General features: G+C 33.2%; 2 protein-coding genes and 1 pseudogene across 3 annotated transcripts; 2 read left to right on the top strand and 1 right to left on the bottom strand.

Annotated features, from left to right (window-relative positions):
- The first annotated feature begins 8,961 nt into the window (after nucleotides 1-8,961).
- LOC125608896 (tRNA-specific 2-thiouridylase MnmA-like) lies at nucleotides 8,962-11,538 on the top strand. Of its 2 annotated transcripts, XM_048779521.1 has the most exons (9): nucleotides 8,981-9,387; nucleotides 9,464-9,538; nucleotides 9,615-9,668; nucleotides 9,729-9,807; nucleotides 9,898-10,025; nucleotides 10,149-10,232; nucleotides 10,353-10,436; nucleotides 10,527-10,829; nucleotides 10,895-11,538. In XM_048779521.1, the coding sequence occupies exons 1-9, from the start codon at nucleotides 9,061-9,063 to the stop codon at nucleotides 11,231-11,233; spliced, it is 1,473 nt and encodes a 490-aa protein (XP_048635478.1). In that variant the 5' UTR covers nucleotides 8,981-9,060; the 3' UTR covers nucleotides 11,234-11,538. The 2 variants fall into 2 exon arrangements, with proteins under 2 accessions (XP_048635479.1, XP_048635478.1); XM_048779522.1 differs by lacking the exon at nucleotides 10,353-10,436 and having other exon boundaries at nucleotides 8,962-9,387.
- LOC106353607 (1-acyl-sn-glycerol-3-phosphate acyltransferase 3) lies at nucleotides 11,529-13,736 on the top strand. Its single transcript, XM_013793361.3, has 11 exons — nucleotides 11,529-11,744; nucleotides 11,833-11,955; nucleotides 12,025-12,064; nucleotides 12,151-12,224; nucleotides 12,311-12,370; nucleotides 12,450-12,527; nucleotides 12,609-12,767; nucleotides 12,832-12,957; nucleotides 13,052-13,144; nucleotides 13,216-13,302; nucleotides 13,384-13,736. The coding sequence occupies exons 1-11, from the start codon at nucleotides 11,664-11,666 to the stop codon at nucleotides 13,591-13,593; spliced, it is 1,131 nt and encodes a 376-aa protein (XP_013648815.2). The 5' UTR covers nucleotides 11,529-11,663; the 3' UTR covers nucleotides 13,594-13,736.
- An 8,331-nt stretch (nucleotides 13,737-22,067) lies between these two features.
- On the bottom strand, nucleotides 22,068-24,608 carry LOC111199839 (annotated as a pseudogene).
- Nucleotides 24,609-25,430: the final 822 nt, after the last annotated feature.

The following is a 25,430-nucleotide window of genomic DNA, read 5'->3' as shown; positions in this document are numbered from 1 at the left end:
TCAAAATTTAACTACCTTGTTGTGGATAGAAAGCTGGCCATGATGAAACCATGATCTTTGTAAAGTACGGGTCTAGCATTACTGTTTGTTTTCTTAGCAAAACATTCGCATGACGTCTCACAACATTTTCATTATAACCGGCATGCACTGTGGATAATAATATTTACATAAAAACAGTTAGATACTAACATTCCTCATAAAACACCGCATATACTTGGTGTATGTTCATGAAAAATAACTTGTAAGACAACCATTTTCGGGGTTCAACTATGTCAAGGAAAAAGGTATTTGTCACAACGTGAGAGGAGAGAGGTTATGATCTCAAACTTCCTATAAATTTAAAAATATCCAAAATTTATGATCATATCATAAAAGCATGCAAATATGTATGTTTACATCCATAACATCATGCACTTACTGTTCGAAGTTTTCACCTAATGTGTCAAAAAAAAATTTTAAACACTCTTATGTTCAACTTCGCCAGAGCCATATATTCAGGCGTTTTATCGCTCGTGAATATTCTTTTCAACCTTGGATCATAGGTGTATACTCCAATATTTTTTTTGGAAGAATTTGCGGACACTCTTACCACCATTTTGACAACGTTCTGAGATTCTACCGTGTCAGAAACATGATATGTGGGTGGTATGGAAACATTTTCTGAATTAGCAGGGGATGCTGCTATTGGTGGGGTGTCCAAATTTTGCAAGGGGGATCATTTGGTTCCATGATGGGGAATGCAGTATCCTGATCCTCTGCAACAAGGCTGGGTGTTGAGTTGTCTGCAAGAAGGGATGTAGTTTTTGGATCCTCCAACGTCAGACATACATGTTTGATTTTTTCAAAGATTGGGGAGACGTGTTCACCAGTCTCTATAAGCGGGATTCAGTCTCTAGATCTTCTGCAACAAGGCGTGATTTTGAGTTATCCGCAAGAGGGGATGTAGTCTTTTAATCCTCCACTAGATTTTGACCCGCGCTTAAAAAGCGCGGATATTTTTTTGGTGACCGTAAACTCAAATATTAAATGAATTTATGTTTATTATTAGATATCTAAAATATTTAAAACTGTTTTATTATTATTATTCCTGTCGGGTACAATGTTTTCATTGAGTTTTCATATCCAAATCAAACTTGTGGTCGAACCGTAAGATCTAGTAACTCATATATAGTGGAATAGAATATAATAAAATGAATATAGTAATATATTTGAAAATCAAAAAGACCGTTATTAACCCACTGAGAAAAAATATAATTTATTTTTTGTTTTATAAATTTTTGATATATTAATATATATTTGACTTGTATAAGAAATTTCTTTTAACAAATATTGTTAAGTTTATTTATAAATATATTAATTATCAATCTACCAAAATAGTGAAGCAAGTATTTTTTTTTTCCTTTTTTAATTTTCTATCAAACTATTATCAATTTTTTTCAAAAAAAAAAATCAGTTTGTGACAGATATTTTATTATTAGAAATCCATAAATTGAAATAATGTTACATTTATATGTATTTATGTATAAAATGGTCTTCATAATTTGGGATTTTGTAAAAAAAGGGAAGTTAATTTGGTTAAATTTTTTTTTGTAACAAAAGTTAATTGGATTTATAATTTTTTTTCTGAATGGGTTGTATCAGTTAAATTATCTTTTTTAAGTTAAAGACCCAAAGCCCAATTAATAATATTTATTTTGTTGATAACAAAGTGAGATTAAATAGAAATAACATATAATATAAGGAAGACCAAAAAATAAAAAAAAGGAAAGGTCCAAACAACCTTTATAAATAGATTTATCAAGAATGCTTCCCTTTTAATAGAATAGATCATTGGGGATATATGTTTGCTTTTCTAAACAATTGGGGAGACTCGTTCACCGGTCTTAAAACAGGGGGAGACTCGTTTACCGATCATTACAACCGGGATGCAGACTTTGTATCATCAACAATTGGAGAGATAATTTTTGGATTAGTTAGATATGATGATACATGTTCCCTGGCCTCTTCAACCGAGGATGTAGCCTTTGGTTCATGAAAAGTTTAGTCTTCTTATGACACCTTACCAAAGGAGAAACTGAGATAGATAAACCATCCTCAAACCCCGTCAGAATATCATCTACAGCAAACGGTTCTTGTCGACTCCTTTAATCTTGAAGTGATACAATGCTTGTATCTCCAATCTAGTGTTATGGCTCCAAAAAAGTACACGACACTTGTCTTCTTGTACAGTGAGCTGTGAGGAGATTCTCCTTATCATTTACTTCTTAGTATATTTTCCACTCTCCAAACAAACTAATGCCTTGAAAGTTGAAACTGAAAACTTTAATATTGATTTTCATTTCAGGTTTAGTCTTTTTTGTGTGTGTGTGTGTGTTGGATCGCATGATGAACCTATTGGTATCGAACTCTACATTCTTTCGGCTTCAGCTTAATATTAAGGGAAAATTGGAAAAAAATAGACAGTCTCAACTTTTGTTTGTCCGTTTAGAACTTCTGATATTTTTAGCAATTTTGGACATGTTTTACCTTTTTTTTATGGGAAAAATAGTAAACTGAATTTTAAAAATGTAAAAAATATAAAAACTAAGTATGACAATATATATGCTTATTTTTTTAAATAGAATCATATTTTATTTTATCTTCTAACTACAGTTAGAATACTCATTCTGGTGATCTACTTGGTCTAGAAATCGAGTACTAAGTTTTATACATAGATATATCCATGGTATATAACATAAACTAGTATTTCTTATATATTCTAACAAAGCTATAATTCGTTATGTTATAATCAAGAAAGATGTTCAATCAACCTACGGCTTGATAACGACATATAACCACAACGCAATAATATACCTTATCTATATTATGTGCCATAACCTGTTATGCCTTTTACCTTATGTGACGCTTAAGGAAGAATATGTTTCTCACCTACTCTACTGTGTTATGGGTGAGGTAGGACCCATATTCTAGGCAAATCCGGAAAATATGAAAACTTTCATATTCTGTTAAAGATGTTTCCTAAATCTAAACTAAATATACCCTAAATCTCTCATAGAATATTTTCTCCCACGGTTTTCTCCTCTCCCATGATTTTTTTCTCTTCGTTCTTGGTGTTTCTCTCTTCTTCATCGACATAATCATCTCTTCTCTCTATCAATACAACATGGTTCTAATCTATGTTAAATTTGGTGAATGGATGTCTAGTTGCAGTGACGAGTGGAGTTTCGTGGTAGACAAAGAAAGGTGTGGTCGAATGGTAACATTAGAAACTACTACTATGTTGGAGCAGCTCAAGATCATGGTGTGTGAGGATTACAGGGTTGAACATAATGTCGTTAATGCTGAGTTCAGTTCTGATATGGTGAATCAAAGAGGGAATCCTCCCATTGTTATCAGCAATGATCGACAAGTATCTAATTTTATGGGCTATGCGAAGAAGGGTTCGTCTACAACCTTGTGTGTCACGTTCTCTGGTATTGGTGTAAATCAAAAGAAACGAGTCAATATCAATTGAATAAGGAGCCGTGTGATTCAAGTAATGTTGAGGATGAGGAATTTTCTGAAATAAATCGAGCAGACTTTGTCAAACCGTCGAAGGATTTTTGTGATAGAAGGAAGGATCATGTCGCTGCAGATGGTTGCGGTGATGCTGTTTTAAGGAGTGAAAACAATGGAGATTGTGAAAACAATGGAGATAGTGAAAAGGATGGTCGATCTTGGTGAGGAGATTTTGTGAAGAAGAATCAAATTTTCAGAAGTAAAGTGGTTCTGAAGGCAACAATGAAAATTCTGGCGATGAAGAATAATTTCGATTACATTGTTCTCAAATCCACAAGAAAATTGTGGTATATTCGATGTAAGGATACATTGTGCAACTGGATTGTACGTGCATCGACTGTACGTGCAGAATGTTTTGATGGGTCCATGATCAACAAGTGCGAGGGAAGACATTCATGTGCACCTTCGAAGAAAAGCAAAACAGAAAAACAGCATCGGCAAGAACAAGTGGGAGCTGATACGACATCAATTTGATGATGCCAACGAGGGCCCAAAAGCAAATGACATCATTAAATTTATGAGATTGGAACATAGTTATGAGATTACTTATTGGCACGCTTGGGAACCTCGTGAGTTTGCAACTGCAGCTGCTAGAGGTATACCAGATCACAGTTATGCTAAAATACCAAAATATTTGCATATGATTAAAGAAGCTAATCATGGTATGCATACTCACTATTAAACTAATGAGAAGGGGAGAAGATTCTACAATACAATGTGAAGGGTGATTGTTGTTGATGGAACTTTTCTGAAAAATAAATACAAAGAAGTTGTACTTGTTGCTACTGCTGTGGATGGTAACTCTAACATTTATCCGATTGCATTTCGAGTTCTTGATTCAGAGAATGACGATTCATGGGGGTGCTTCTTCAGACAGTTGAAAGTGGTTATTACTGATTGTCAAGACTTAGCTTTTGTCTAAGATATAAATTTGTCAATTGCTAAAGCGATTGGGGCTGTCTACCCTCAATTAGCACATTGAATTTGCATTCACCACTTGTTGACCAATGTGGTTGCATTTTTCAAGACAAAAGGGTTGACTTACCTGGTCGAAAAGGCTTCACGGACATATAGGTACACTGAATTTCAGGAACGTATCACCGAAGTTTTTGATATGAGTTATGAGCTTGGAAGATATCTACGGGAGGCTGATGTGCAAAAATGGGCTCGATCGCTCTTCTCTGGATCCAAGTATGACATTTGGACCACAAACCCCGCAGAGTCGATAAATTCAGTTCTGAGAACACATAGAGAATATCCGGTTATTCTTTTGCTATATAGTATAAGAAAAATGTTGACTCGATGGTTCTATGAACGTCGCTTGTTAAGCTTGAAGCATCTTGATCCTTTAACCATTAAGGTGGAGAAAAAAATTGATAGGAGAATTGTGAAGGCAAAAAAAATTCAGGTTTACAAGGTTGACAATTTCAAATCGCTTGTGAAAAGAGACAATTATGATTGTCATGTTGATTTGGAAAGAAGAACATGCACATGTGAGAAGTACGATATAGGAAAACTACATTGCCGACACGACATTCCTGCAATTTATTCACAAAGTATAGAAGTATTAACACATATACTAGTATTGCCCTCAAACTCGGTTACTGCATGGAACTCTTATAAATAAAATCGAAGCGGTCTCCTCGCAAAGACAGACCAAAGCTCGTGCAATTTGAAAGTCACCAGCTCTCTACACAAGAAGCTGTGTCTCACTCTAGCGGAGTACCCAAGACCATTCTCATGCAGCTTAAAAGTTTGATAAAAAACTGGATCTTTCTTTACATCATCCAACTCCTTTGGCAACCAGTCTTCGATCCTGCAGTTGTTATTGATCTGAGTACTTGGGGCTCCTCACCCTCCTTAAAAACCATCTTTGGTAACTCCTCACGCATATCTACAAGCCATTAAAAAATTGTTCGTTCAACTAACTAACAGAACCATAGAAATAACAATCAACATATTAAAGAATCAATATCATCACACAAATAATGAGAGCAAAAGAACAACAATTTTTTCAATCGCAGAATATGTATTCCACCTAGTTCTAATTTCAAAAAGAACAACAATTTGTTCAGTCGATCAATCAACAACAATCATGGCTACAATCAAAGAAAAATATTGTAATGAGAACTAGAGTTTATCCCGCACATCGTGCGGGTATATTTTCATTTTATAAATATTTAATTTTGATATTATTATATAAACTTAAATATACAATTTATATCTTAGTGTTATTTATTTTATAACTCTTTAATTTTATTGTTTAGGTTTCTTATTACTTTATTAATGTAAAAATTTGTTTTATACATTTTACCTTTTTTTATTATGTTTTCGAGTTTTCATAATTTGAAATAATCAAATAAAAAATATTCTTCAACATATGATTTTTGAAAATATATAGCTGTAGAAATAAATTTTTAACATATGTTAATAACTTCATTTGTATAAAAAAAATATGACATGATTAACAAATTTGAACCCGTTTTAGTGGTAGATGATAATTTATTTAAATGAAAGCATTATATTACTTAATTACGAAATTAATTAATACAATATCTAATAAAAGTTATTTAAAAATTTAGTAAGATTTTGTAAGATTTTTCTCAACAGATTTTGTTATAACTGAAAATAAAATTCAAATCTATATTTAAAATTAATTTATTATTAATATTCCTATTAGTTATTATGTCATATTATGTGATTAATGAAATGGTCCTAGTACACTTCTAAATAGTAGATAAAAATGGTACTTCTCTTTTAATAGAGAAGATACAAATGAAGAAAGAACATATTTTAGAACACATGTTCCAATCGGACTACAACTAATCTAAGATTTTAAACACAATCGAAGAACAATTAGTCTACGTTACAATCGGAAAACAACTAGTCTACATGAAAACATACCCAATCAGACAACAACTAGTATAAGATTTCATGACCCGAATTTCCCCCCTTTCCAAAAACTTAAATTGATATTCTACAAATACAAATCAAAAACATTAACATGCATGACTTAAGCATGGTGTATAAGATGATTAACCAACCCGTAAAACTAATTTACTTTAAGAAACATGAAAAATCGGTTTGAAAAAAATCTAGGTTTAAGAAAATCAATAGGAGTAATCCAATACCTAGTGTTAAAAACCGTGAGATTTTGACAAAATTGATGGAAGAACACTTCGATTTGGAATTGACCCGTCCAGCGAAACTTATTGAGGAAGAAGACTTCGATTTCGTTGTTTCTTCAGTAAGATCGAAGAGAAAGATGACGAAAACGAGGTTAGATACTAGGGCAGATGAAGAGCTCGGCCGAGAAGACAAGGGCATATGAAGAACCCTAAATCGCCATGGGAGAAGACAAGGTTAAAAAAGAATTAGGGTATGATGCCTTTTACCCGTGTCCCTCTTTTTAGTCTTTTTTTTTCTTTTGTTTTTAATTTTTAACTATTTTAACTATTAAATCTATTACGAAAATTATAATTTATAATTATAATTCAACTTAATTGATTAGTTTTAAGGACATTATGGTATTTTACAGAAATTAAAATCATATTTTCCTAAAAAATCTTATAGAAGTCCTAAAATGACAAATCAAAGATGAGAGTGTCCTTTTTTGTAATATTCCTTCATATTAACTTGATTCAAATATTAAACTAACTCTTTTTTCTTTACTTTTTAATGGTCAATTTTTTTTGGGGTCAACGTTAATAATAGGGAAATATATGATACGATAGCACTAAAAATTTATGTCACAAATATAGACTCTAAGGATCAAAATGACCAAAATGTTTCATTAAAGAGGTAAATATACACTTATACCTCAATGGTTAACTAATCAAAACTTTAGGGTTTAGAATTAAGAGGTGGGGATTTGAGATTGAGATTTAAAATTTTATAAAACAAAAAATAAAATTAAAATTTGAAAATAAAATTTTTTAAAATAGTTTCAAAAAATATTTTCGAATTACAAAAATAAAATTTGAAAAAAAACTTTGAAAACAATTTTTTTAAAAACTTTTTTATAAAAAAGTTTGAATTTGAAAACATATAATCTAAAACTATTAAAAATTTTTTTTTTATTTATTTTTAATATATCTAGGGTATTAAGGTCTTTTTACCTATTAAATGAAACATTTTTGGTTTTTTCCTCTTTGTGGTCTATTTTTGTGATTAAAACTTAAAAATAGTCTATTTATGAGAATTATCCTTAGTGTTCGAATGGAAGGGTGGGACAAAAGCATATCTCCCGCACAAGCAGTTCTCCCATAAAACCATTCACCTTTTTATGTTTTAAAAAGCAGCTCAAGCGGGAGATCTGCATACAGTTCAATATTTTTGTCTTTTTGTGAAAAAAGTGGAAGATCTGCATGCAGATCTCAACCGCTAACATTTGGTGGTGTTGATCTGATTTTTTTTCTTTTTTGGCCTATAAATAATACTGATACAAACACTTAATTTAAAATATATTAATCTGATTTTATAAATAATGTACGATGATTAACTCAAACTATATAGCTCACATTAATACTATTTTGTCATTTTAGGCTTCGAATTTTACGAACCGCCTCACCTCGCACCACAGTTAACAGTAACAAAAATCTTTACATATACTATATATCTATACGTTTTTATAACTGTTAAAACCGCACCGCTGTTAAACCGCTTGTCCCGTACCGCTCAAACCGCAGTTACCATTCGGAGCCTTAAAATTATAAACATGATGTTCAATCGCCGACAAAACATAACATTTCCTAAAGAAGAAGATATAAATCTTCCTACATAAATGTCCGTACTTATAAGTAATTAATATTTTTTATGTTTTAATATAGTTAATATATAGGTAAATGATTAAAAAAATTTAAATCTATTGAGAAAAGACTATTTTAAATGAACTCTTAACCGAGAACGAGTATTTATTGAGTTGTACGATCAATTAATTTTTATGACCAATTACCGTCTTAAAGATTCTACACCTACTAGTAGAAAGTTTCGCGGTGATAAGTTTAACCAAGAGTGTAGTATTAGCGTAATCTTCCGGTTTTACAAAGAAAAACTCGACCAACTAGAATGAAAATAGAAGATGTACAAGTATCTTATGAAAAATTCTACAGATATTTCGGTCGATTTTACATTATTTGAGATATTTTTTTGATATTTTGGTGTAATTTTGTTGTTTTAATATATAATTTATAGTTTTGAACTGATTTTGCCATTTATAATTTATTATAAGTTATTTTATCTGCTTGATCTGTATTTGTCTTGCTTGATCTTGATCTGCAACACTTAAACTGCTTTTACCATTCATACCCTTAATTATTTCAATTTATAAAATGTAGACTTCGAATGTTACGAACCGCTCCGCTCCGGACCACAGTTAACGGTAACAAAAATCTCTATATATATCATATGTCTATACGTTTTTATAACTGTTAAAACCGCACGGTAATTAAACCACTTGTCCCGCACCGCTCAAACCGGAGCTACCATTGCGAAATAGAGCGGATGAGACAGAATTACAGAATCGATCAAACACCGATGTTGTCAGCGGTTGTGAAGCCCTTACCATCGCTGTTTCGCCTCCCTCCCCTATCGTCTTCTTCTCTCTCACTCTACTTTCGCGTCTCTCCCTCTCCTCGTCTCCTGTCCTCCCGCCGTAGCTACAGTCGCCATGCGTTTCTCGGTGACCACCACCTCTCCTGCTCCATACCTAACAAGCCTCTTCGTGTGGCCGTCCTCCTCAGCGGCGGCGTCGATAGCAGCGTCGCCCTCCGCCTCCTCCACGCCGCTGGACACTCCTGTACAGCTTTCTATCTCAAAATCTGGTTCCAGGTGTGCCTAATAATCTCAATGCCTCTCCTCTCTCTGTCTTTTTTTTTTGTGTGATGTTTTTTCTAATGTTCTGTAGGAAGGCTTTGAGAATTTCTGGAACCAGTGTCCCTGGGAAGACGATTTGAAATATGCAAAGCATGTTTGTGAGCAGGTATGTTCGTAAAGGTTCATGCTTTTATATACTTAGCAATGAAAGGATGTTGTTTTACTGGGGTGCCATTCACCAGGTTGATGTGCCTTTGGAGGTTGTGCATTTAACAGATGAGTACTGGGAAAGAGTTGTAAGTTCTTCTTTCAAATGCTTCTCTTGTTTGTGGGGTTTCTGATTGGGGTTTCATCAGGTTTCATACATTATAGAGGAGTACCGTTGTGGACGCACACCTAATCCGGATGTTCTATGCAACACTAGAATTAAGTTTGGTAACCTCTAGTTTGTTAAACAGATGGCTTCTTTCAGTTCAAGTATTTATTTTTGACTAATCTGCTGTTGATTGACTTTTTATTTTTCAGGTGCATTCATGGATGCAATCAGTGGTATGGAATATGACTACATTGCTTCAGGCCATTATGCTAAAGTTGTCCATCCTCCTGCTGATCAAACTGATTCATCATCTGTTCTGGAACTATCACAAGACATGGTACCAAACCATGTCTTGTTTTTTGCTGTACTAGAGAGAATGTCCCATGTTGTGTTCAATGTTTGCATTCTACCTACTTACGCTTCTAAAAGGTACATTGTTTTGTTTTGTTTTTTTTTTAAGGTGAAAGATCAAACCTACTTCCTCTCACATCTCTCTCAAACTCAGCTTAAGCGACTGCTATTCCCACTCGGCTGCGTAAAGAAGGTAGTTGTAGTTCTATGTTTGCGAAATGGTTTAGATGTTTTAGTACACATGCCTCTGCTTCATTACGAAACATAAAATGAAACAAAAAAAAAAGCCTTTTGTTTGTTTTCTGATGTCCAGGAAGAAGTTCGCAAACTTGCCACAGAATTTGATTTGCCAAATAAAGATAGAAAGGATTCACAAGGAATATGTTTCCTTGGGAAGGTACACTTTCTAGTTTGTTCATCTAGTTTATGATAGTAAACACTCAAGTATAAGTCTGAAACATATGATGAGTATGGTTTGCTGTAATAGATAAAGTTCAGTGATTTCGTTGGAAGACACATAGGAGAGATGGAAGGGATTATACTGGAAGCTGAAACTGGAGATTTTCTCGGTAACCATCGGGGGTTTTGGTTTTACACAATTGGACAACGCCAAGGCTTGCGTTTACCCGGTGGACCCTGGTATGTTGTTGAGAAGGACACCAAGAACAATGTCGTGTTTGTCTCTAGAAACTACTACTCGATGGACAAGAGAAGGCGGGTTTTCCGTGTTGGCTCTTTAAGATGGCTTAGCGGGAAACCTTCAGGCAATGTTAACCAGCTCCGTTGCAAGGTATGGTTCGATTGCTTTCGACAGACGATGGCTACATGGCACTGAATAAGTTGAGTTTTTATTAGGTCCGGCATGGGCCTGGCTTCTACAGCTGCAGGTTTGAAATGGAAGGAGATGATGCGGTTGTACATCTAGATGAAGACGACCAAGGTTTAGCTGCTGGACAGTTTGCAGCCTTCTATGAAGGAACCACTTGCATTGGCTCTGGCGTAATCTTGGAGTCTTGGGATGATCAGTGTTTCCCAGTCTGTGCAAAAGCCCTTGAACTCGCGGCTTTTGAAGACAAAACCAAACTCGGGAAACCTGTTAAAATCAAGACGATGCCAGTTACAAAATCTGCTGAGGCGGAGCCAGGAGAAACCAGTGCAGAAGCAAATGGTGTAGTAGTAGTAGTAGTAGTCTGAAGAAGCTACTTGAAGAGTTGGAAAGACTCAAGAGGCATATGTCGTCGCTAGAGGTCAAGAAACATAGATCAGGGGATAACTAATAGTATTTTAAGAAAAAAAACATACCTATCGATTAGCATACATAATCTATGCTATTTTATTCTTGTTTCTGTTTAAGAGATTACATGCGCACATGTCTCCATGTGTTTGTCAACTAAGAGAGAGAGAGAGAGAGAGGGAGAGAGAGAGAGGGCTAAAAATAACGCTTGAAAAACGCTCTTGCATCCAAAAAAATTACAATGAATGATGTTCTTTAATTTTCATTTCTATAATTCTCCGAAAGGAATCTGAGTAAAAAAGGAAAAAAAGATTGTGTTCTTCTCCAAAAATCTTTATCTTATTCTTGTTCTTCTTCTGTTACTTTGTGTTCCTTGTCTCTGTTTCAGACATGGCGATTCCTGCGGCTCTTGTCTTTGTCCCTGTTGGTGTCCTCTTCTTAGTCTCAGGCCTCATCGTCAATCTCATTCAGGTCATACCCATTTTTGTTTAACCTTTGTCTTTATTCATGGAAATGGCTAAAACATTTTGTCTTCTAATGGTTTTTTGTTTGTTTCCAGCTCGTGTTCTTCATCATCGTTCGTCCATTCTCAAAAAGCTTATATAGAAGAATCAACAAAAACGTTGTGGAGTTACTTTGGTTGCAGCTTATATGGCTGATTGATTGGTGGGCTTGTATAAAGGTTTGTGATTTCTATTGAAATCTTTTTTTAATGTTCAGTCTGATATGTGATATTGTGTTGTTGCTGCAGGTTAATATATACGCTGACGCAGAGACTCTACAGTTACTTGGTAAGGGATGAACTAAGAGTTTACGTGACATAAGTCTTTTAAGTATTCGAAACTAATGATTCTTGTTCTTGATATAACGTTACCAGGGAAAGAACATGCACTTGTTTTATCTAACCATAGAAGTGACATTGATTGGCTTATTGGATGGGTCATGGCTCAGGTCTTCGTCTGAAACAAGATTTGTTTAAATTTGGGGGATAATTTTTTGTTTTTTCTGATTGAATATTATTTGATGAAATACAACAGCGTGCAGGTTGTCTTGGAAGCTCTCTAGCTATCATGAAAAAAGAAGCCAAGTACCTTCCAGTGAGTCTTCTTTTGTTTTTGTTTCTAATCTTCTTGTTTTTTGGTGTACTGTGGTGTATCATTACAAGTTTTTCAACAGATCATAGGTTGGTCGATGTGGTTTTCCGATTACATTTTCCTGGAAAGAAGCTGGGATAAAGATGAGAAGACCCTCACGGTCAGTTTTGCTCTGTGAGCTTAGATTTGACTATACTTTTCTGATGTTCTTGAAACATGTCTCTGTTATTACTTATTGCAGGCAGGTTTTAAACGGTTTGAGGACTTTCCTATGACATTCTGGTTGGCTCTTTTCGTTGAAGGAACTCGTTTCACTCAAGAGAAGCTTGAAGCTGCTCAAGAATACGCCTCTATCAGAAGCTTACCCTCTCCCCGAAATGTCTTGATTCCTCGTACAAAGGTGAGTTTCACTTGCTTCTTCAGGTTATTGTTAGGTTCGACTTACATAAGATATGCCAAACCAGGGATTTGTATCGGCGGTGTCTCACATAAGGTCATTTGTCCCTGCGGTTTATGACTGTACCTTAACCGTTCGTAACAATCAGCCTAAACCAACTCTGCTTAGGATGTTCAGCGGACAATCATCTGAGGTTACAACAGATAATAATGCGTCTTTTCTTTTCAGTCACATAAACAAAATGTTTGAGCACTTATCAGAAACTTTTTGTTTCTTCTTTCTTGAAGTTGAATTTGCAGCTAAGACGTCACAAGATGAGTGACTTGCCAGAAACTGATGATGGTATTGCTCAATGGTGCCAAGATCTATTTATCACCAAGGTTCACAAACAAACTTTTTCAATTGAAATAAAACTTCATTTGTCTCTACATTGCTTACTTTTAATAATCAGGATGCTCAACTTGAGACATACTTCACAAAAGACGTGTTCAGCGACTTGGATGTTCACCAAATCAACCGGCCAATCAAACCACTGATCGTAAGAAACATGACCAATCTTATTGCTAAATGATATTATATTGACTTCTCTCATGAAACATGTTGTTATTGTTGGAAACAGGTGGTGATAGTTTGGGTATGTCTTCTTATGTACGGTGGTTTCAAGCTGCTTCAGTGGCTCTCTATGGTGGCCTCTTGGGAGATCATTTGCTTGTTTGTGGTCATCTTGGTAATTGCAACAATAACAATGCAAGTACTTATTCAATCTTCTGAGTCACACCGTTCAACTCCTGCCAAGAGACCTCTACAAGAACAGCTTATTTCTGCATAGGAGAAGTGAAATTTCTGTTCTAGCCAGTGTGTTCATTTGCTCATGTTTAATATCTGTATCAATATAACCAAAATTACTATTTGTTTATGATTAGTCTTATATATATTCAATATATATATTACATGAATTGTTTTTTATTTTTATAGGATATCAACCATTTTATATGTTTTCATTTAATTTTTCTCCTGACAGTAGCATTCTCATTTTAAAATATGTGACTAAAATCTTTACATGTACTTTGCTGTTATCAGGAAGGAGCGGGTTTTTGTTCTTTTTAATACTATTTAGTTTCAAACCATAAAAAGCAAAGTTTAAATAACAAACTTTAAAAAAAAACTAAATCAATTTAAAAGAAATCACCAGTAACATAAAGAGCTCAAAAGAATATATAATAGAACCCGTCAAAGGTTGAGCTACTACCAACCAACAAACTAGTTTTTATACTAATTCTCAAGGTGTAAGCATTACTGAGCATCCTCCTGATTGAGTATTTGTTGCAGTCAAGGAGAACATGACGAGCCAAGAAGGACTGTGATCTCTTCTTATCGCTTCATCTCTATTTATCTCTATTTTGCATGTGAGAATAATGCAATGGATACAAGATAGCATCATGAGCATGAAAGAAGGAGATCACTAAGATGACAAAGTTATGTCGCATATTTACCATCAATATGGAAGATTCAAAATTAGGACCAAATTGTTAAAACATAAGCTCGGATCCTTGAAACCCGCTCTTCTTTTATCTATAGTAACGGCTTGAGAAGAACTCAGATTTTGGAGATCTGTTTCTATAAGATAAATTTCCACCAATTATGACCTATGATAGTCTAACAATAACCATTAACTTATTAAATAAAGGAGGAGGGGGGACAACCTGCCACCGAACCGTCGAGGAAGTTAAGCAAATCAACAAAACACAAAAACCGTCGCTTCACAAGGATCCGGAACTTACGACCGTCACTCCACCAGGAGCCAACAAATCAAAAACTCGGATCAGAATCCATATAAAAACCCGAGTAGACAAACTCAACTCATCGAAAATCACCAGATCTGCTAATAGCTACCAGATCTGATCCAAGAAGAACCAAACTCAACTAACATGACCACAAAATACATAAAAATAATACAATAGGATAACAGAGAGGAGCAAAATACAAGAGAAAAATGGAGAAGAAGAAACAGCTGGTTCCCAGCGACCGGGCGCAGGAGACGGCGGCTGCCGCATATAGAAGAGAGACTACAGTTTCCAACTAAGTTACAGTCAATGAAATAGAAGACGATGTGGAGCGTTTTTCGTTTTGTAATGGAATCATAATTGGCTACAATGAAATCAACTAAGTTACAATCAACTAAGTTGCAATCAAGGAAATAGACTAGAGATAGAAGAAGAGCGGTTTCCGTTAATAATGGAATCATAATTACCTACAATCAGTGAAAATATCATAGTATAGTTTTAATCACTAACTAAAGACTGCAAGTACACAATAGTAAGATGTAATACTTACTTCTGCAGTACTAAACCTTATGTATTAGACACTACAAGAAAACAGAGGCATACTGAGGGAAAAAATCGTCGGTATGTCGTCGGAATAACGTTATTCCGACGACATACCGACGAAACATGTCCTCGGAAATAACTCCTCGGAAATTTATTTTTCCTCGGAAATCCCTCAGAAATTTCCGACGGAATTCCGAGGAAATGAATTTCCGAGGAAACTCCGAGAACCACCAGTTCGTCGGACAGGTCCTCGGAATATACCGAGGGAGCACTTCCTCAGAATTTTCCGAGGAAGTTGTCGTCGGAATATCCCGAGGGATACACATCCTCGGAATATTTACAAAATTAAAAAAAAATTATAAATTTATTTTTTAAAATTGAAATTCGAAAATATAAAATTATAATTGAAATAGAAAACATATTTAAAAATAGTTTTAATAAATATTAATTGAAAAACATATTTAAAGATAGTTTTTATAAATACAAAAATTGAATTTATATACAAAAAACGTTTTGTATATTTAAAAATAGTTTTTATAAATACAAAATAATAAAATAGTGTTTATAAATCAAAAAATGTTTTATAAATAAAAAATTAGTTTTATAAATATAAATATTTTTATAAATATGAAATCGTCTTTCTATAAATACAAAATAGTTTTTATAAATACAAAAAATAATAAAATAGTGTTTATAAATCAAAAAAATGTTTTATAAATACAAAATTAGTTTAATAAATATAAATATTTTTATAGATATGAAATCATCTTTTTATAAATACAAAATAGTTTTTATAAATACAAAAAATAATAAAATAGTGTTTATAAATAAAAAAAAATGTTTTATAAATACAAAATTAGTTTTAATAAATATAAATATTTTTATAAATATGAAATCATCTTTTATAAATCCAAAAATCGAATTTATATACAAAAAAACGTTTTGTATATTTAAAAATAGTTTTTATAAATACAAAAAATAATAAAATAGTGTTTGTAAATCAAAAAAATGTTTTATAAATACAAAATTAGGTTTAATAAATATAAATATTTTTATAAATATGAAATCATCTTTTATAAATCCAAAAATTGAATTTATATACAAAAAACGTTTTGTAAAATCCAAAATCGATTTTATAAATACAAAAATAATAAAAAATTTATAAAAAAGTTCTAAATCAATTCAACACAACAAATTAACCAACCAAATCACAATCCTAAACCTATTACACAACCAAATCACAATCCTAACCAATCACCCTAACAAAAATCTAACAAAAAACTTCTAAAATCATCAAATCTACTTAAAAACCTAACAAATAGAACCTAAGAGAGTGGGATAGGGTCCTTACATGATTTGTGTAGGAATAGAGAGGATTCGCCGGAGAGATCGTCGCGAGAGAAGAGGGAAATCGCCGGAAGAAGAGAGAGATCGCCGGAGGAAGAAGAGAGAAATGGGGAAGAAGAAGTATTTCGTGTCTATAAAACCTAGGGTCCGACGGAAACTATCCGTCGGAATTTCCTCGGTATTTTCAATTTTAATTTTTGCGAAATATTTGGCGACTTGTTTGCCCGGTTAAATGAAAATATTCCGAGGAAATTCCGACGGCCACTTAAATATCCATCGGAATTTCCTCGGAATATTTTCATTAATTCGAGGAAAAAGAATATCATGTGCATGTATTTCTATTGGTTTATATTGTTCCTCGGAATTTCCTCGGAATATTCCGAGGAAATTCCGAGGAACACATGTTTGGGGTTTCAAAACATCAAATTTTTTTGCCGTATATCATTTCTTATACAAATGCAATGCATACAATTGAAGAATCTTTGTATAGATGATCATAAACCATGAAATAACAAAATTTCAAAACGAATTGTAAGTATTTCCTTTACCGTTCATTAAAGTGTATAAGTGTTTCTCTTATGTTGTGGGGATTTCGTTCATACAATCGGAAAAGTTTTTATTATAGGGTAAGAAACAAATTTTTGACTTCATAATCAGTCTAAGACACTTAATAAGGGTTATATAAGTGTTATTCAAACCGCAAAACGTTGTTTTCGGTTTAAAAACCCTACTTCCTCGGAAAAGCCTCGGAATATTCCGAGGAAATTCCAAGGAACACATGTTTGGGGTTTCAAAACATCAAATTTTTTTGCCCTATATCATTTCTTATACAAATGCAATGCATACCATTGAGGAATCTTTGTATAGATGATCATAAACCATGAAATAACAAAATTTCAAAACGAATTGTAAGTATTTCCTTTACCGTTCATTAAAGTGTATAAGTGTTTCTCTTATGTTGTGGGGATTTCGTTCATACAATCGGAAAAGTGTTTATTATATGGTAAGAAACAAATTTTTGACTTCATAATCAGTCTAAGACACTTAATAAGGGTTATATAAGTGTTATTCAAACCGCAAAACGTTGTTTTCGGTTTAAAAACCCTACTTCCTCGAAAAAGCCTTGGAATATTCCGAGGAAAAACAAGTGTTCCTCGGAATTTCCTCGGAATATTCCGAGAAAATTCCGAGGAACACATGTTTGGGGTTTCAAAACATCAAATGTTTTTGCCCTATATCATTTCTTATGCAAATGCAATGCATACCATTGAGGAATCTTTGTATAGATGATCATAAACCATGAAATAACAAAATTTCAAAACGAATTGTAAGTATTCCCTTTACCGTTCATTAAAGTGTATAAGTGTTTTTCTTATGTTGTGGGGATTTCGTTCATACAATCGGAAAAATGTTTATTATAGGGTAAGAAACAAATTTTTGACTTCATAATCAGTTTAAGACACTTAATAAAGGTTATATAAGTGTTATTCAAACCGCAAAACGTTGTTTTCGATTTATAAACCCTACTTCCTCGGAAAAGTCTCGGACTATTCCGAGGAAATTTCGAGGAAATACCTAAATCCTATTATCCCTCGGAATTTCATCGGAATTTTTAAAATCCCCCAAGGGCTCTGTAGCGGCTATAATATATCCTCGGATATTCGTCGGTGTTTTCCGAGGAATATTATTTCCTCGGTATTTCATCGGTATATTCCAAGGAAATGCCGAGGAAACCCAAATTTTGGTTTTCTTCGGAATTTCCTCGGAAATTCGTCGGAATATTCCGAGGATCTCATTTTCCGTCAGAATGTCCATCAGAATTACGCTGTTTTCTTGTAGTGAGAATCCTAAAGATTAACTTCTGTTGAATTTCAGAATCTAAGCATACAATAAGAACAAGTTTGATAGGTTCATGAAATTCCCTAACATCAACTTCCACTGGTTAAGAATATTTCGCTTATTCTAGGTTCATTCATACATTTGATCGAACAATTTCGATGCGTTAAACATCTTAATATCATAAACTAGGTGATCAATTCAATTGAGCATTAAAAACAACTTAGATGAAGAAACCCATAGATAATTCCCTATTCTAACAAATAATAATCATCAATCCATGAATTCCTTTAAACCCTAAATCTAACTTGACATCTACTTAACATAAAGATTGAAGCGCATGAAATCACTAAATTAGCAACATAAATCAATAAAAAGAGGTTTCAAAAGCTTCTCTAGAAACATAGTAGGGAATCGTGTCTCCAAAACTCTTAGGTTGTTCTAAACATGCTACTTAGAAACGTAACATAAATAGCAGTCTCCAAGATGACTAAAAATAGGGGTTTTTAATGTCTTAGGTCATTTTTGTTGAAAAAACTGAATTGGACCATCAGTCTTTTTTCAACCGGTCGCATGAAGGTGTTTTGAACTGGTTGAACCCCTGCAAACGTTCAACCAGGTCTGGAAACTGGTGTATGGACATGTTACTTTGTCCGGTTGGAAATATGCAAACCTTCAAGCAGGTATGTGAAGTGGTGTATATGACTGGTTGCACTGGCCAGTTGATTGGCTTTCGACTCCAACAATGGTTTCCTGTGTGTTTTAGTTCCATTCTCATTCCTTTCTGCCTATATTCCAAAGTTATACCTGAAATTTTCCAAAACACTAAAACCACCAAAATCAATTTGAAAACTCGATAAAAGACTCTAATTAGAAGTTAAAACAATGTTTAAACCCCCTTTAAAACAAGATATATCAATACTATGTTTCTATCATCTGTCCATGCAATTCCATTCGGGAAACCAATTTGTCAAAGGCGTAACAATTGTGGCAGAGAACTTAACCAATTTAAACCGTATTTAGATATAACAAATAAAAAGACGAAAAAAATATTGAAGCCTTGTTAGCTTTCATTGTTTATGTGTTTGATTTCACATTCATATATCTTGTAAAACAAAACATTATGAAAATATTTTGGAGGAGAAAATGTGATTTTGGTGAAAAACGTAAGTTAACAATTTTGGATGAAAAAATACGAATTTACGATTTTGGTAGAAAACATGATTTCACATTTATGGTGGGAAAATACGATTTTAAGGTTTTGACAGAAAATATGATTTTGCGGTTTTGGTAGAAAAACTCATTCTTACATTTTAAACAGAAAACATGATTTTCCAATTAAAAATAATATTTCATAATTACAATAACTTATTTAATTAAGTTTTATATTTGTATTGAAGAATTTTAGATCTTTTGGATTTTGAAATTCAAATGTTACATCCAAACTCTATTTTTTTTTCTCAAATATGTAGAAATTATTGATTTTGCATCCAGATCAAACATCTAAATGTTGATGCAATAGTTTCCAAATGAACATCTAAATATTTGCATCCAAATACGTTGTTTGGATAAAAAAAAATTCATTAGGATAGCTATTTTTAGTTTATTTTCACAAAAATAATCTTCAAGAAAGTTTTATTAAAAGATAAAAATACATTTATACCTAAGGTTAACTATTATAGATTTAGAGTTCAGAGTTAAGGGGTGAAGTTTTGAGGATATGGTTTTCAAATTTTATAAAAAATAAAAAATAAATACTGAAATTTTCAAAATAAAAAGGACTATTTTATCATTTTCTTTCTTAAATGTTATTTTTGTGACATAAATTTAAAAAAAAAACTATTTGAGAAAATTATCCAAAAAAAATAAAAAAATGAACATAAAATATAATAGGACTAGGTGATTTTCCCGTGCTCATGCACGGACATAAATATTTATAAAATAAATATAATATAATAATTAATTGATATTTATTTTTAATTTCAAATTAATTTATAATTTGTAATATTAATTATATCATATTACTTTAATTAAATATTTACCTAATTGGTTTTGTTGTTTTTACAGTCAATTTAGTTGTCATTTGGACATATTAGATTCTGGCTATTTATTTGAATTCAACTATAATAATTATTTTTTATAAATATATTAATTTTTGATTAATTTTCTTATTTACATTTTAGGTTGGTTGTTGTCTTAAATACATAAGTATATTTTATTAAGATTATGTATAATTTAAGATATATTGTGATTAGAATAAAATTAAAAATAAACTAAAATGTCTGATTCCAAATTACATAAATTAATATAATGATAATATTCAAAAGTCTCATGCATATATATAAATTTTACAAAACATCTAAATTGTAACAGTGAGTTAGTATTTTATTTATCATTTGTTAATAGATTTTAAGTCATCATATAATTTAAATTTATAAAATAAATAAAATATTATTATATAAACAAAATAAATATATTATTATTATATAAACAAAATAAACAAATTATACATTCTTATTGTAGTTACATCTATGATTTTATATATAAGTTGGGTTAGTTGCTAATAAATTATACATTCTTATTTTAGTTACATCTATGATTTTAGATATAAGTTGAATTAGTTTCTAATATGTTCATTTGTTAATATGTTTATTGCTAAAATTTATTTTTAGTTTTTTCAATATCTCTTAAAATATGCAGTAAAAATGTGATTGTATTTTATAAATTATATTATATAAGTAAAATAAAATTTATTTATTTTCCTGTAATTGTAAGATATTATAGTAAATTAAATATATGAAAAAACATAAATAAACATTTCAATAATAATAATAATAATTTTTTTTTGTCAATTAAACCTATATACGTTTATGTTACTTAATTATTTTGTGTAATCATCTAAGAAAATATATAGATATATATAAAAAAAATTCAATTACTTTGAAAATATATATTTGTATTGTGTAAAATTATGTTTTAAAAGAAAAATATTTCTTTTTCTAATACCAAGATCATTTGTGTGAACTTTTATTTTTATGAAATCACATTATATACAAATATATATTTCATCTAAGAAGATGTAGATAAAAAAGTATTTTATTACTTCAAAAGTATATTTTTGTTACTTAAAGATATTTTTTAAATGGAATATTACTATTTTGTGAACTTTCCTTTTTTTATGAAATCATATTATATATACATATATTTTTTCGTTTTTAAATTATTTTTAAAACTTTATAAATGTTTCCTTTTTATTTATATTGTTTTTGGAAAATTTTAAAAAGTAAAGAATTAAATGTACTTTTTTTATTTCATTAGGGGTATCGTAGTAATCAACCACCGTAAGAGTTAACGTGAGCGCGACACCTAGGAAAGTGACTTCTCAAATAATATTATAGAGATTTACAAAATACTTATTTCTCCAACCAAAAATTCCCATGTCTGAATAAGCCCGCGTTTTTCGAAGAATCCTGCACTCATGGGCATATGGGTTGGCATGCCTCCCTGGTGAACAATATCTAAAGACATTCAGGGATGGACGTAGACCCATCGGACAGGGATAATCAGGTCCGGTCTCGGAGAGGTTGGCAGGGCGTTTCCACCCTCTTGAGCAATACATGATTTATCTGATGGCTGCTCTAGGTGCTTCCGGGAGGCTATCTAGAAAAGATTCAGGTGGTCTAAGACTGAAGAGCGACTATGAGGATATGTTTTCATACCAAATTATGTATCGGTAGAAAAATAAATGCCTATAACATATGTTAGCACTTGCAACTTTAAAGTGAGCAAGTCATTCTCTAATCTTATTTTTAACCGTAAATAAAAAATTGTAGATAACATATTAATATATCTGTAAGTTGATTAGGTTACATATCAATATGTTATCTACCCTCCACATTTCAATGGCTCTCCATGGTGAAGATCACCTGTTTCTTTGTCTTTTTATCGGTGATTGCAACTTTACCAATGCGATTTCTGATTCAATCCTCCCAATGAAAGGGCCTCCCAAAAAACTCTATTAGAAGTCTCTCCTCCAAACAGACTTCACGTCGCCTTTTTCCTTGGAACAATGAATAAACCCACATGTGTATTATGTATTTAATGTCACATAGGAGCTTTTAGCACACATTTGATCAGACATGAAGACACAACAGAAGCTGTTAGCTGTTACATTCAAAGTAATCTCATTTCCGGAACTTCCGAGCTCCCCATATGTCTTCCAAGACAATTTAAACAATCATATATCTTCTCAGACTCTGGTCTCGATTTATCCCTAACGATGAACTCAAAGTAAACTCCATTAACCTTAATAGAACTGAAACCTGGAGTCTTCTCTACGCCTCTCTCATTCATCATCCTCCTCGCTTTCTTTGCATCTTCCCACATATTAGCCTCTCCATACATTTTATCCAACAACACATAGATTCCACTATCACCAGGATCAAGTTCTAAAAGCTTCTTAGCCGCTTTCTCTCCCAATACAACATTACGATGCATCTTGCAACCAAAAAATAAAGCTCCCCAAACCGCAGCATCTGCCTCCATTGGCATAGTTTCCATGAGCTTCTCTGCTTCTTCTAGTAGCCCAGCTTTTCCTAGAAGGTCTACCATAACAGAGTAGTGTTTCAATTGAGGATTTAAGTTGAACCTAGACTTCATCTGAGAGAAATAATTCCGGCCGGCTTGGATCATTCCTGCGTGGCAACAAGCTGATAATAAACCTATGAAAGTTATCTCATCTGGCGCTATCCCTGCATCAATCATTTCATTAAAGTATGATATAGCAGCGGATGCATCTCCGTGAAGAGCCAAGCCACCGATAATAGATGTGTACGTAAGTGAGTTTCTTGTTTTCATTCCATGGAAAACACTGCGAGCTTCTGAGATGTTACCACATTTGGCATACATGTCGATCAACGAAGTCCCTAGCGCAACATTGAGACTGAGATTATGTTTCTCGATGTATCGATGGATCCAAACCCCTACATCAAGAGCACCAAGCTGAGAACACGCAGAGAGGCAATGAATCATGGTGATTTCATCAGGCTTTGTGCTGCTAGTCTGCATCTCCTGGAACAAGGCCAAAGCATCTTGAGCACGCTTGGCATGGACTAATCCACCGATCATAGCATTCCACAACACAACATCTTTCTCGTCCATCTCATCGAAAAGCTTCCTAGCATCATCAAGCAAACCACTTCTAGCATACCCTGAAATCATCGTAGTCCACGACACAATCGTTCTCTTCTCCATTCTATCAAATATCATCCTTGCCTCGTGAACATCTCCGCATTTTGAGATCATATCAATAAGAGTATTAGCAAGAGGAAGAGTCATTCTAACTCCATTATCTATTATGTATCCATAAAACTCTCTCCCAAGCTTCAAACTTCCCAGCATAGCACACGATGAAACTAACGCGATCATCGTCACATAATCCGCGTCAATTCCTTCAGATTCCATCTCCTTATAAACCTCTATCGCCTTCTCAGCCTGACCCATCTTCTTATACCCATTAATCAACGAGTTCCAAGAAACCACATCTCTGACAGGACTTTCATCGAACACCTTCCGCGCATTCCCCATCTCACCAAAACAAGCAAGCATATGAATCGAAGCGTTATGCACATGAGAGACCAACTCCAATCCCAACTTGAGAACATGCCCAAGAATCATAAGACCTAATCTACTCAACTCGAGATCAGCACAAACCTTGAACAAAACAGGGTAAGTAAAATGATCGGGTCGTGACTCGCCACCGTCTCTAAGCATCTCCTTGTAGATCAAAATCGCGTCTTTAGGGTTCGGGCTCTCGGAGAATCCTTTGATCGTGACGTTCCATGAGAACGCGTTAGGGTTGTCGAGTCCTCTCAGAAGCTTCACGCAGTAATCGAGGTTGCGAGATTTCGATAAGGTGCAGAAGTTGATTAGTCGGCTTGAGTCGGACGGGTCGAGAATCGAGGCGGTGATGGTCATCTGAGCTTGAATCTGCTTCAAGTGGGGCAAGGATTCGCATTTTTGGAGTAATGAGAGAAAAGGGTTGTGGGGAACGAGACGGTGTGTGGAGTTATGGTTGGTGGGTTGTCTTTGTGATGAGGAAGGGAGCGAGTTCGACGATGAGAGTGAGTGTACAATGAGCGGTTTAGTTTGGGTATCAGAGGGAGAAGAAGCTTGGATTTGCTCACGTTCGAAATGTTCATTGGCCGCCGCTGATTGTCGTCGGCGAAGGAGGTCGCCAGGAGAGAGAAAGACGTCATCTTCTTCTCTCCTCAGAGAGGACATATAATTGGGCTTCAGGCCCAGTGAGCTAGGGCTTTTTGAGATATATGATATACTTTGCCGGTAGTTTTGTGGGAAAATGGTCATAAAGAATAACCTGAGTTTTCCTCAATAATTACAAACTTATGCCACTGGATTTATATTTATACTACGTCGTTTAGCATAAAAGAAGACAATCACGATCTGTATAGCCCAATAGTTGGCTGGTTTGCAACTGGAATTATAATGTTTTGGGCTTATTAATCATGATGGCCCAGATCATAATCAGAACTTATATTTATTCAAAATCAAACTGAATAATCTTTATCCAATTGTCTTATAACGAATACGAACCTAAACCATTACAAACTAAAACGTCAAATCATTGGTTTGAGAAAACATGTAATTTAATTTAGACCAAGATGAGATGATGTCGTTCACATTCGGTACTTAACCATTTCTTAACATTTTTTTTGTTTCTTAGTTGAATATGAAAATCAACATTCTGTATTTATATGATATAAAATACATATATGTGTATATATATATATATATAATTTTCAATATAGTATTTTTATTAACAAATTATGTTCACACCGTATATTAATACATAGTTAGATTTAAAAAAAAATACTAAAGTATATAGCACAATACAATAATAAAAATATGGTATGAATAATATACTAAAGGATCACACCTGAAACGATATATTTTTTGTGTTTTGAAATATATTTGTAAATATCAGAAAAATAATATTATCAAAAACCAAAAAACGTATGCGGACATGTGATCTATGTTACATGGAAATGAAAGCGGGTACGTAAAAGCCGAAGCGTATATAAGCGCAAAAGCGAGATTAAAAAAAAAGGAAGTAGGTACGTGTTGGAAGTGTATATCC

Source organism: Brassica napus, chromosome A5 (assembly GCF_020379485.1).
Source record: "Brassica napus cultivar Da-Ae chromosome A5, Da-Ae, whole genome shotgun sequence".
NCBI lineage: Eukaryota > Viridiplantae > Streptophyta > Magnoliopsida > Brassicales > Brassicaceae > Brassica > Brassica napus.
The sequence above is the reverse complement of the archived record's forward strand: the minus strand, read 5'-3'. Positions and strand labels throughout refer to the sequence as shown.

Coding starts and splice junctions, on each gene's coding strand:
- LOC125608896 (XM_048779521.1), top strand. CDS start 9,061: ATGAGACAGAATTACAGAATCGATCAAACACCGATGTTGTCAGCGGTT. Junction 9,388..9,463: donor ATCTCAAAATCTGGTTCCAG/GTGTGCCTAATA, acceptor AATGTTCTGTAG/GAAGGCTTTGAGAATTTCTG. Junction 9,669..9,728: donor ATGAGTACTGGGAAAGAGTT/GTAAGTTCTTCT, acceptor GGGTTTCATCAG/GTTTCATACATTATAGAGGA.
- LOC106353607 (XM_013793361.3), top strand. CDS start 11,664: ATGGCGATTCCTGCGGCTCTTGTCTTTGTCCCTGTTGGTGTCCTCTTC. Junction 12,768..12,831: donor TCTTGATTCCTCGTACAAAG/GTGAGTTTCACT, acceptor ATGCCAAACCAG/GGATTTGTATCGGCGGTGTC. Junction 13,303..13,383: donor GGCCAATCAAACCACTGATC/GTAAGAAACATG, acceptor TGTTGGAAACAG/GTGGTGATAGTTTGGGTATG.